The sequence below is a fragment of the Polypterus senegalus genome, chromosome 2, assembly GCF_016835505.1.
Source record: "Polypterus senegalus isolate Bchr_013 chromosome 2, ASM1683550v1, whole genome shotgun sequence".
NCBI lineage: Eukaryota > Metazoa > Chordata > Cladistia > Polypteriformes > Polypteridae > Polypterus > Polypterus senegalus.
Window position 1 is genome coordinate 51,999,936 of NC_053155.1, and position 14,135 is coordinate 52,014,070.

Here is a 14,135-nt window from a genome sequence, read left to right on the forward strand (position 1 = left end):
ATGGAAACTCTCCATTAACATTGTTTTACCTTTCACTCAGACATTATGAAGCAAAGCAATAGGAAATAATCTAACACATCAGTTCTACTGCTGAAAAAGAAGTGCTATTTGAGGATTAAAAACAAAATTTGATATGGCCATCACAACTTTCTTCTCTCTCTCATATTATGACTATAGCCAAGGAGAACTGATCAAAATAAATAACAGATGCAATATCACTGTTATTTTTCACATTTTAGTCTGCTTTAAAAGAAAATCTATTAAAACAATTCCATTGATATTTTTATGCAATTAATAAAATGTCTTATGTTTGGACTTACATTTATTTGGCCTAAATTTGAACAATGAATCAACAAATTCAACAGTACCTATGTGAATTCTGTATTACTTTCTTTACATAGGGTATATCTAACTTAAACCTGCAGCTTTCACTACACATTTAGTATGGTTTTGGGGCTAGCATGCCCAACTCATAAAATAACAGCGCCAAGTTCAAAATTCAACATTGGACAGGTTTGTGGATACACTTCACTTTCACTGACTGAAAGGTAAAGCCAGTAAGATCTTCTCTGGCTCATCACACCCTGCGCACTTTCCTTCTACCTAGCAAATGTCTTAGGTCAATCAAGACCACGACAAACAGATTTCATAAAAGTAATTATTCACAAGCTGTGACATACATGAACTTACTATCTAAGAGACTCCTACAAGGATTTAATGAGTATGTCCAAATGTGTTTGTACTAGTTGTTAAAGGGCTGATGGGAAATGACTTTTATTGACATTCTTATGTTGCATGTTTGTATTGATGTTTTATTTGCATGAGCTTCATCAAATGAAATTTCAGGCAATTGACAATCTCATTGACAATAAAATATTTACCATTATCTGGTTGTTTAGAGGATTGCCTCTTTTTTCCACTTATCCTTCTCATGAGCATCCATAGTGTGATACATGGCCGGCCGTTCATCCCGACCAATACCCCCAGGCTGCCAGGTGGAGCCCTCCCTGCAGCATGGAGGTGCCCCGAATGCCAGCAGGGCATCATGGACATTGGAGTCTTTACTCACAGCCGTGCTGGATACCATGGGGGCCGTTAGGAGGCGCTGCAGGGAGGAACAGCAATTATTTGCCTTACACCCCGGAAGTACGTCAGAGTCACATGGACAAGGGGAATGACATGCTTCTGGGGTGAAGAAAATAACTTTTTAGTTATTAGAAGTGATAAGGAATCATGGAGTGAAGGATGGGAAACACTTCCGGGTCAAGGACTATAAAAGAACTGTGGGAACTCCCAGACGGCGAGCTGAGCTAAATTAATATATTAAAAAAACAAATGATTTTAGTAACACTTCTTGTACTTACTAGACTTCAGTAGACTTGAAGACAGGGGAAAGAAAGTTGGATTTTTTTATGTAGACATCCCTGAGACGCTCTCCCAAATTGTACATCTGCTGCATTCCTAAGGTTGTAAGTTGACCATGAAATGCCCCACCCTACGAGGGTAAAACAGAATATGTTTTATTCTATAATTATGAAAAGATAAATACCACTAACATTAATGAATAAAACAGTAAATACATCTTCACTATATTCAAAAGTTATATTTGCTTTTTCTTAGTTCATTTTATGAAACAATTCTGCACATTTTTCATTTTGTGAAACATTTATTTTCATTACAGTACTGATGCATCAAGTCTAAATAGCTATATATATATATATATATATATATATATATATATATATATAATTAATGATATCAGAGATAACATAGTATATCTCTCCAACACTGCAGAACCTCCAAAGCCCTGGTACTCCATTATAAACAAATTAAGTGCTTTTACCAGGATAGATTTACCTGAATTACATAGTATAATCTCTCAACTGAAACCCTCCACCTGCGTCCTTGACCCAATACCAACCAGGTTTTTCAAAGAAATATCAGGCGTGCTAATTGACAATATTCTGGACATAGTTAATTGTCATTAGATACGGGGGTCTTTCCAGACTGTCTTAAGACTGCTGTAGTTAAACCCCTGCTCAAGAAAAATAATCTTGACCCCTCTGCCTTTGAAAATTTTAGACCCATCTCTAACCCGTCCTTAAGTAAAATTCTAGAGAAGGCAGTCATTATGCAGTTAAATGACCACCTCAATAAACATGCTATTCTTGATACATTTCAGTCAGGCTTCAGAACAAATCACAGCACAGAAACTGCACTTGTTAAAGTAGTAAATGACTTGCAGGTAAATGCAGACAGAGGCCATTTATCTGTTCTCATCCTCTTAGATCTGAGTGCTGCATTTGACACCATTGATCACAACATTCTTAGAAATTGTCTTAGTCAATGGGTGGGCCTCTCTGGCAGTGTCTTAAATTGGTTTGAATCCTTCCTGGCAAGTAGAAAATTCTTTGTGAGTTGTGGTAATCAAATCTCAAAGACACATGATATCCGATATGGTGTTCCACAAGGCTCTACCCTGGGTCTGCTGCTCTTCTCAATCTATATGCTTCCGTTAGGTCAGATTATCTCAGTTTACAACGTGAGTTACCACAGCTATGCCGATGACACACAGCTGTACTTATCAATAGCACCTGATGACACCGACTCTCTCGATTCACTAACACAATGTCTTACTGGTATTTCTGAATGGATGAATAGTAATTTTCTCAAACTAAATAAAGAGAAAACTGAAATTTTAGTAATTGGCAATAATGGATTCAATGAGGTTATCAGAAATAAACTTGATGCATTAGGATTAAAAGTTAAGACGGAAGTAAAAAACTTAGGGGTAACTGTTGACTGTAATCTGAATTTGAAATCGCATATTCATCAGACCACTAGGACAGCATTTTTTCACTTAAGAAACATAGAAAAAGTTAGACCTCTTATATCATTGAAAGATGCTGAGAAATTAATTCACACTTTTGTTTTCAGTAGACTAGATTACTGTAACGCACTCCTCTCAGGACTACCCAAAAAAGACACAAATCACTTGCAACGAGTGCAGAATGCAGCTGCTAGAATCCTAACTGGGAAAAGAAAATCCAAACACATTTCTCCAGTTTTGATGTCACTACACTGGTTGCCTGTGTCATTCAGGATTGACTTTAAAATTCTGCTTATGGTTTATAAAGCCTTAAATAATCTCGCTCCATTTTATATATCGGAATGTCTGACACGTTATATACCAAATCGTAACCTTAGATCTTTAAATGAGTGTTTTCTTATAATTCCAAAAGCTAAACTTAAAAGAAGTGGTGAGGCGGCCTTCTGCTGTTATGCACCTAAAATCTGGAATAGCCTGCCAATAGGAATTCGCCAGGCAAATACAGTAGAGCACTTTAAAACACTGCTGAAAACACATTACTTTAACATGGCCTTCTCATAACTTCACTTTAATTTAATCCTGATACTCTGTATGTTCATAATAACTATTCATGGTGGCTCTAAAATCCGTACTGACCCCTACTCTCTCTTCTGTTTCTTTTTCCGGTTTCTTTGTGGTGGCGGCCTGCGCCACTACCACCTACTCAAAGCATCATGATGCTCCAACATTGATGGACTGAAAGCCAGAAGACTACGTGACCATCATCATCAGGTCCTTCCATGAAAACCCTAAATACAAAGAGGACTGTTTCATTTATGTTAGGTAGATTGCCCAGAGGGGACTGGGCGGTCTCTTGGCCTGGAACCCCTACAGATTTATTTTTTTTCTCTAGTTTTTGGAGTTTTTTTTTTTTTTTTCTGTCCACCCTGGCCATCGGACCTTACTTATTCTATGTTAATTAATGTTGACTTATGTTTATTTTTTATTGTGTCTTCTATTTTTCTATTCAATTTGTAAAGCACTTTGAGCTACATTTTTTTGTATGAATATGTGCTATATAAATAAATGTTGATTGATTGATTGAGCTGTGCTACCCTTTGAAGATGGGTTGAAATCTACGTAATCAACACAGACCTCATGTGTTTTTTATTTGATACATGGGTTGCTCATTTCTTCCAGTATAATATTATGCACCTGATCCCTTTCCATTGAGGCAGCCTTTCCTCTTCAGATATAGTTGCCCATTTTCACTGCTTACCCTCAAAATTACTTCTTGAAATAACTACACTTATACACTAATTGAAGTGTTTTGCTCAAAAATTTAGTCTGTCTAGTGACTGAGGCCTAGATGTATTGGAGCTTTAGTTTCCCAATATGCGTGTCAATTAATCATTATTTTCACTCATCCACTGCCCACAACATCAAGTTCTCGGTCAATAGCGTTAAAACCTATAAACCTTGCTCACGTGGCCTGAGCATTTGCTAGAAAGTCAAACTCTGATGTTGCTGGCATATGATGTTGGGCAAAAGAATATGCAGACAAGATCAATTTCCTTATTTGTATACCCTTATTTAGTATTTTTTTTTTTATTATCAGTTTTGATTTTTTGGTCCTTCATCATCTTTTGCATATATTTACATTTTTCTTTCTTACCCTAGCAACCAGAGTGACACACAAATACACAATGTGGATGAGGGGAACCGTTTACTATTTTACATTAACAGACAATTCAAAGCATCAATTTTGCCTCAAATGAGGTAGCATTCTGATTGTGCTAAAGAACCATTTAATAACAGTTTTTTGTTACAGTTAATATCAATTATTCTTGTCCTTTTAAAAACTTTTTAAACCTTATTATATTACTTGATAATCAGTTTAAACATGTGATATGCAGCATGAAGTTAAAGTAACTCCAGATATTGGTTCCAGTGCTATTGAGAAAACCTCTGCTCTGTGTATTTTGCTTTTAAAAGTAATTGTGAATGTGTATTGCATTTAATTCAAGTCAATTAAGTTAATATGTCTGTGGAGTGCTGACCAGTTCTAATAATCTGAGAGAGAGATGAACAAATCACACTGCCCAAAATTGTTTTGGTACCCAAACTCTTATGGCTGTTGGGTTGTACCCCAAATGAATTGTTATTTTGGTAAAGTTATCACATCAAAATCACATTCTGTCTTAGCTATTATGCACCTTATTCTTACAGTAAAAAACCTTACTATTAGTTTAAAGTTTTTGGAGAAATCAAAGAAAAAATATTTAACTGATCTAACTGATGTAAGCAATAATAGAAATGTAATCACGGTCATAGCTTTCAGCATGCACATTTCTACTTTTGTTTTATTAACTTTCCTTTTACTGTACGGATAAACTTTAGCAGCTTGTGACCTTAATTATTTTTTATAATTTCCTTTAAAAAATGGTAATTAAACTGTAAGTTCCAATATGAATAACAGTGAATCTTAAAACAGGAACTGCGTACACAATTACATCCCCTGCTGTGTGCTCACTGTCAAATGTTTGCTTCTTTTTAATAACAGACTTTTTGAGAGAACAAAAGAGAAAATAATAAAAAGCAACATCGGCAAAGGTAACTTGTTGTTGTAAGTGAAACAACCAAATCTTTGCTATATTCCTTATAAATTGAAGTAAAAATTATTTATTTCCTGTCTTGATACTAGTTGGCATAATGATTAGTACTGTAGCTTCGGAGATACAGTGTCCAAAGTTTTAATCTTAGGCCCAGTGGTTATCTTCGCGGAATGTGAATGGTCTCCACATGCCTACATGGGTTTTCTCTCACATCCCAATATTATGCTGGTCATGAGTATTTGTGTGAGTGTGTGCACCCCAGGTTTAGACAGATGCCTTGTCCAAAGCAGGTTCTTCTGTTTGTGATGCTGCCAGTATTTAATTAAGCAGGCACAAGAATGTTATGTTATGAACTGACATGTTAGAAGCAAAAAGAAAAAAATAGGAACTCAATGCACATTACATTAATTTCAAACATAAGCAGGAATGGGCATCATATTTATAAACTGGCTGAAGTGTAAAAATACAACATGCACAAAATAGAAGAACAGCTGTCATGCATCATTTCTATGTTGGAATTAAATTAAAATTAACACCAATGGTCACTAGGTTTTCATAAGGATATTAACATGGTAAAACATAGTAAGCATAAGCAGTTCAAAGTTGCAATTTTCTGGAAATCAGTCCTGTGAAGTGAAAGGCCATATCAACTCACCTGCAAAGAGGAAAAACTAGCAACTAAAGGCACTGTCCTTCAGCCCAGAAAGCTACTAATCACTTTGCTCTGTTGTAGGATAGTGACACTGCAGGGTCATGTTGTCAAAGACTCTAAATGTACTTCAGCTTTGCTAATTAAATATCTGTACCATACTATACTTGTTTTTTTTTTTTTGTTTTTTAAATAACGGCCACAACTTTTCGCCTAATGATAATTAGTTAAATATGAGATGCCATACAGTGTTATTCCAAAATGGATTAAATTCATTTTTTTTCAACAGAATTCTACACACAACACCCCATAATGACAATGTGAAAAAAGTTTACTTGAGGTTTTTGCAAATTTATTAAAAATAAAAAAACTGAGAAATCACATGTACATAAGTATTCACAGCCTTTGCTCAATACTTTGTGGATGTACCTTTGGCACCAATTACAGCCTTAAGTCTTTTTGAATATGATGCCACAAGCTTGGCACACCTATTCTTGGCCAGTTTCGCTCATTCCTCTTTGCAGCACCTCTCAAGCTCCATCAGGTTGGATGGGAAGCGTCGGTGCACAGCCATTTTAAGATCTCTCCAGAGTTGTTCAATCGGATTCAAGTCTGGGCTCTGGCTGGGCCACTCAAGGACATTCACAGAGTTGTCCTGAAGCCACTCCTTTGATATCTTGGCTGTGTGCTTAGGGTTATTGTCCTGCTGAAAGATGAACCGTCGCCCCAGTCTGAGGTCAAGAGCACTCTGGAGCAGGTTTTCATCCAGGATGTCTCTGTACATTGCTGCAGTCATCTTTCCCTTTATCCTGACTAGTCTCCCAGTTCATGCCGCTGAAAAACATCCCCACAGTATGATGCTGCCACCACCATGCTTCACTGTAGGGATAGTATTGGCCTGGTGATGAGCGGTGCCTGGTTTCCTCCAAACTTTATGCCTGGCATTCACACCAAAGAGTTCAATCTTTGTTTCATCAGACCAGAGAATTTTGTTTCTCATGGTCTGAAAGTCCTTCAGCTGCCTTTTGGCAAACTCCAGACGGGCTGCCATGTGCCTTTTACTAAGGAGTGGCTTCTGTCTGGCCACTCTACCATACAGGCCTGATTGGTGGATTGCTGCAGAGATGGTTGTCCTTCTGGAAGGTTCTCCTCTCTCCACAGAGGACCTCTGGAGCTCTGACAGAGTGACCATAGGGTTCTTGGGCACCTCCCTGACTAAGGCCCTTCTCCCCTGATTGCTCAGTTTAGATGGCCAGCCAGCTCTAGGAAGAGATCTGGTGGTTTCGAACTTCTTCCACTTACAGATGATGGAGGCCACTGTGCTCATTGGGACCTTCAAAGCAGCAGAACTTTATCTGTAACCTTCCCCAGATTTGTGCCTCGAGACAATCCTGTCTCGGAGGTCTACAGACAATTCCTTTGACTTCATGCTTGGTTTGTGCTCTGACATGAACTGTCAACTGTGGGACCTTATATAGACAGGTGTGTGCCTTTCCAAATCATGTCCAATCAACTGAATTTACCACAGGTGGACTCCAATTAAGCTGCAGAAACATCTCAAGCATGATCAGGGGAAACAATTTTTTATTTTTAATAAATTTGCAAAAACCTCAAGCAAACTTTTTTCATGTTGTCATTATGGGGTGTTGTATATAGAATTCTGAGGAAAAAAATGAATTTAATCCATTTTGGAGTGAGGCTGTAACATAACAAAATGTAGAAAAAGTGATGTGCTGTGAATACTTTCCGGATGCACTGTACATTTGCCATTTTTACATATATGACATTTAGACATGCTGTGGGAAGTAACATGCAAAATAAGAGACAATATTAAACAATATAGCAAACACCTTAACAAAAAACAGTTAAGTCACTTCTCACCCAAACCCTTCACTCCAATTAATCCAAAACCTTGCCTTCATATGTATTGTCCCATTGTTTAGTTTGTTTGAATTTTTATCTATTCCAAAAAAATAAGGCCATCCATTTTCAGCTACACAACACAATGACAATTTTGCTCACTATGTATGTCTTTCTAAGAAACAGAGTGCAAAAGGATAATTGTGCTACAGCAAACAATTAAAAATTCCAGGAAAAAAATCAAACAAACATTAGTCTGAAAGACTAATAATACAATGTTAAGTATGGCTATGCTGCTATTTGTTCTCTTATTACACATTAGCTAAGCACATATTTTAGCTCTGAAAAAAGATGATAGCAGTTTAAAGGTAAATGTTACAAAGTACATAATATTGACAGTTACAAAACTAGTTCCTCTTTAACCAAAGAAAAATCTCTCTCTCCTTAATTCATCTTGACCTTGACTCCTGTAACTTTTCTGATGCCTCTTTCTTTTTCATTTCAGGCCCACCAACTGTTTTCTGCATTCTCCACCAACTTCTCTTCTCATGTCTTGCTGTTATAATGTGGCTTCATTCATTATTTTGTCACGTTCCCTAGGTCAAGCTCCATTTCTGCTCTTATCAAGCATGCATTAGGTTGTCCTGCTCTACTTCCAAAATTTGGACATCAGTTCTCTACACTTTTTGTACTCTTTCATCTCTCAACAATTAAGTTTTTCTGTAAAAAGGCCTTATGAGTACTGCTTATTCAATGCACTTTATTAAGCGGTTTGTTATACATAGATGAATTCATATCTCTTATTTAATAGCTAATTCACTGCTATGTTGCTTATGACTTGCCCTTCAAGATTCTGTGCTGAATCAGCTGCTTTTCAACACTCACATGCTTCGACAGGGGAAAAGCACTAGACAGCACTGTTACGACTGAAATGAGCACTGTCGAGGTCTCAAGGACATCGGTAACTACAGCTTGTCTAAACAAGTTTAGTAAGGTCAGATTGTTGGATACTCTATAGGACTATCTTCCGAGATCTGTTAATGATATGGAAATATAATATTTTTTAAAATCAAGCCTAATAATTCCCTCACTTGTTTTCTTAAAATCCATTTTTTTAGCATTTTCGCTAACGTTTGATTGCTTTATAATCTGTGCTCTTTTCTATGATACTCCTATTCATTTCTAATTTCCACGTGTACTGGTGTTTAAATGTGAAGTTATCTTTTTTCACGAAGTTAAATAGTCATATTTTCTTTGTTCTTTGGCTTGTGGCAGGGCACACTTTACTACTAATATACAAAATAAATTAATAAAATGTTTGTCTGTCTTGATATTCTGAACATTCAAAATCTGTTGCTGGATATTAACAGCATTGAGATATTTGCAAGTCTGATATTTACCTGCTTTTTGCTGATAAGATAATTTGCTGAAAAGACTGATAATTAAACCTAATTAATGTCAACATGGTCTGACTCTAAGGTAGCTTAGCGGTCAGCATTGCTGACTCACTGATTCAACATCCAGGGATCAAACCACTGCCTGGTCAATATTTTTGTGGAGTGTGCACATTTTCCCTTAGTCTGTATGGATCATTCACCAAGTAAAGCTATTTCACTCCTTAATTCCAAAGACATACACGTTTAAATTGGTCCCATGAGAGGTTAGGTGTGTGCTTGAGTGATTTCTGTGTTGGACTTATGTTATGTAAAAAAAAGTAAGTACACCCCATGGAAATTGATTTTTTTTTTTCAACATATCAGGACAGGAAAACAAATAACAGATCTTCATGCAATCAATTCCTACAAATAAAGGTGATATATATGAACAAATGACAAAATTGACATGGTGTATTCATTCTCATTATTAAAGATGCAGATTCGTTAAATAGAAAAGTAAGTACACCTCTACATGTACCACCATTTCAAATCCATAAAATTAAAATCGGGTGTTTCAGATTACATGCCAATAGAGTTTGTCTTAATTAAACCGCAGATATCTAGGGTCTGGTGCTCTCTTCACTACTGATGTGTGTGGTGTCAGCATTCCATAGCCAACAGAGCTCTCTAAGGCCATCAGAAAGAAGGCTGTGGATACCTGTGAATCTGCTAAAAGATTTGAAAAGCTCACCAAATTACTTGAAATGTATTGTTCCACTGTAAGGAGAAACATCTACAAGATTTTAAACGACTGCTAATCTGCCCTGGACAGTCCAAACCAGCAAATTCATCCCATTATCTTTTGATACTAAAAGAAATCTCTAAGAACCACCCACAAAATTTCACTGTGGGATCTGCAGGTAACTCTTGCAAATGTTGGTGTAAAAGTGCATGCATCTAAAATTTGACTTTAATGTGAGGTGTGCAAGAAAAAAAACCTCCGCTGCCCAAAAACAACATTACACCATGACTACAGCTGGCCACTGAACATACAAGCAAAGACAAGGCCTTCTGGAACAATGTGATATGGAATCCAAGATAAGAGTTTTTCAGCCACAGTAAGTGTAGTCATATTTGGCACAAACTAAAGAGATTCAGGAGAAGAATCTCATACTAAGATTAAAGCATGGTGGTGGATATGGTATGGTTTGAGGATGCTTTGCAGCCTCAGGGCTTGGTCATCTTGCAGTCATCAAGTCAACTATGAATTAAGCAAAGTGTGATCTGCTTGAGGAGAATATGAAGCTATCTGTTGGAAACCAGCATTAAACCTATTAACATGTTGTTGTGATGTGAGATTTTACATATAACTTGATAAATGTTTTGTATGTCTTTATTTATAATTTAGGCAAACCAAGTGGTGAGAGGTATTCATGTTTGCACAACCCCCAACCCTTTTTACGACTGTCTCTTTGTAATTTTATGACAGGATTTGGGGGATGTGTCTTAAACCAGTTTGATCCCCCACACAAAGCCAGGTTAGTGATATATATGGTCTTCTTTGGGGGTGTAGGGCAGGAGATAAGATGTTCTATTTCACCCATTGGTCTGAGGTATGGCTGTTTGGAATTGGCTAGTCTCAGAGGCCTTTAAGTACCATGATATCCTATTGGTTCTAGGAATTGGAGAGAACATCTATAAATGTACTTGCTCAACCACATTCTCTCTCTCTGACTGACCCACATATGAAGAAGCATCTCTCTTGCTAACCTGTGATGATGAAGACAACACAATGAAGAGCACAGCTCAGCAGCCATATTGAACAGACATGTGGCTGAAAGCTGAGCACCAACGATGCCTTAACTAGAGACATTTTAAGTAACTGCAAGTCTGTGTGCCACCTGAATTACACATCACCATTTTATCAGGTTGTATGGTTGCCAATATTCAAATGTACTTTGCATTTTGTTATTATTTATGAATATTATCAGTAATACATTATTTTATGTGTAACTTAACTCCTGCTTGTCTTTTTACTACATCTAATTGCCTGAGGTTATAGATATAGAAGGGAAGGTGGGGATAAGTTATATACAGTGTTAAGTCTGTGAGATTAGGCATTCTAAGGCTACATATTAATAATACAATAGGGGACAGTAGAGCAATACATATATTACTCTACCAAGATAAAACACATGTTAATGAAGAAATGAAGGGTTATGTACTGGCCCAGTCAAAGCCCTGATCCGAGACCTATTGAAGTGTTTTGGGGGATTTGAAGTGGGCAGTACATGCAAGAAAACCCACAAAAATCTTGTAACTGAAGGAATTTTGCATGTAGTAGTCTGATAGGCAGTTATGCCAAACACCTATAAGCAGTTAATCCCGCTAAAGGAGAAAATACCAGCTCTTGAGGCCAAATGTATACGCATCTTCCCCAGTCGACAATTACATCTATCGATACTTTGTAGAATGAATGAATGATTGAAAGTCACATTTGTGTCTGTGTTGCCTACCTTTATCTGTAGGCACCATTTGCATGAAGATCTTCTGTTCAAATACGTTGAGAAAGTCAACAGTTTACATGAAGCGTATTTCATTTTTTACATGACTGTGTGCCTTGTCCAGTACTGATTCCTACCATACATCTGATGCTGCTGGACTAGAAACCATTTCCGAGAAATGAACAAACATTTTGGTATAAACATCTAATATACTGGATAGTAAAGAAGAGAAATGCATGTGTAGGTATGGGCAATATGTTCCAAATTAACACATTTTAAAAAGTTAAACATTTTAGTGCAAACACCAATTTAATTTGTCTTTACTGGTCTTGCATTTATACAGAAGTCACTGACCACTGTTCGACTCAAAGCACTGAGCTCTTGCATCACATCAAGCCACCTTCCAAGTAGTTATGGCATGCTCCAATATTTTAATGAAACCAGCACTAGGCGACTACACAATTGTTATGAAACAATATACAGCACAAAATGCTGGAAGAGCGTGAGGCATGTGCCACTGAAATATTATTGGCTACTCTGGACAAGACAGAAACCTATTGCTAACTAACACCGCAAAGATAATTACAAAGTTTATAACTGATCACAACTTATCAGATCCCTGGAGGTTTTTAAACCCAAATTCAAGAACATATTCTTTCTACTCACCAGTACATCATTGCTACTCAAGGATTGATTACTTCTTTATAGATAATAACTTCTTGCCTAAGATTAAATCTTGTAAATACGATGCTATTGTTATTTCAGACCATGCTCCGATGATCTTGGAGCTGAAATTACTAAGCCCCATACACTCACCCCAGATGGCCTCAATCCGCTTCTATTAGCAGACGAGAATTGTACTGAATTTATATCCAAACAAATCAAATTCTTTCTAGAGACAAATACATCCCCTGAGATCTCTGCAGGAATACTCTGGGAAACTCTTAAGGCCTTCTTAAGAGGACAGATTATCTCATATCTTTCCCACAGAAATAAATCCGAAGCGAAGAAAGTAGCAGAGATAAAAAGCGAAATTACTAAAATAGATGAAGAACATGCCAGACTACCAAGCGAGACTCTACATAAGAGGAGGCAGGCTCTACATTCAGAATTAAACCTCTTGACAACTAAAGAAACTGAACAACTAATTTACAAATCCAGACATCATTATTATGAACATGGAGAGAAAGCTAATAAGCTTTTAGCGCAACAAATTCACAAGCAAGATGTACGAACGCAATCTCGTAATTACTAACACGAACGGAGATAAAATCATCGAACACAAAAATATAATGTACACTTTTAGAGACTACTATAAATCCCTATATACTACTGAGTTTAAAGAAGACAATATACAATCTAATGCATTTCTGGATACATTACAGATACCACAAATTGACGCTTTAGTGTGGAGGAACTCGATAAACCTCTGTCATTATCAGAATTACTGGATGCTATAAAGTCACTCCAAGGTGGAAAAGCAGCAGGCCCTGACGGCTACCCTGCAGAGGTTTACAAGAAATTCTCCGCTCAGCTAGCTCCCCTCCTATTAGCAACATTTACAGAAGCCAGAGATAACCAATCTCTTCCACAAACCTTTCGCCAAGCACTAATCACTGTCTTTCCAAAACAAAATAAGGACTTATTACAATGTGCATCATACAGACCAATTTCACTTCTGAATAACGACGTTAAAATACTCTCTAAAATCATAGCTAGAAGGATGGAGAAAGTGCTCCCTCAGTAATATCACAAGACCAAACTGGATTTATTAGGGGCCGACACTTATCTTCAAATCTTCGACGCCTGTTTAATGTAATATACTCACCAACTAAATCAAACACCCCAGAAATATTATTATCATTGGATGCAGAAAAAGCATTCGACATGATTGAATGGAAATACCTTTTACTATTTTGGAGAAGTTTGGGTTTGGCCCAACATTTGTGCATGGATTAAATTACTGTATACTAACCCAGAAGCTTCAGTTTGCATCAATAACATTTGCTCAGACTACTTTAAACTAGAACGTGGCACAAGACAAGGATGCCCTTTGTCACCACTGCTGTTTGCAATTGCCATTGAACCACTGGCAATACATTGTCGAAATACTGATCAGATAAAGGGGATTAGCAGAGAAGGACTGGAACAGAAAATCTCATTATATGCAGATGACATGGTACTGTATATATCGGACCCAGAAAATTCTGTGCCTGCAGTCTTAGCAGCACTCACAGAATTTCAAAAGCTCTCTGGTCTCAGAATTAATCTGAATAAAAGTGTACTCTTTCCGTGAATTCTCAAGCATATAATATTAGATTA

At 37.0% G+C, this 14,135-nt stretch overlaps 1 protein-coding gene across 3 annotated transcripts in view; it reads right to left on the reverse strand.

The window, feature by feature from the left end:
- The window catches only part of acp6 (acid phosphatase 6, lysophosphatidic), a 59,025-nt gene that overhangs the window by 32,584 nt on the left and 12,306 nt on the right, over positions 1-14,135 (reverse strand). For all 3 annotated transcript variants that reach the window (XM_039743668.1, XM_039743670.1, XM_039743671.1), the window contains exon 3: positions 1,365-1,495. In XM_039743668.1, coding sequence (XP_039599602.1) covers positions 1,365-1,495 — 131 coding nt within the window. The remainder of the gene's footprint in view (positions 1-1,364; positions 1,496-14,135) is intronic.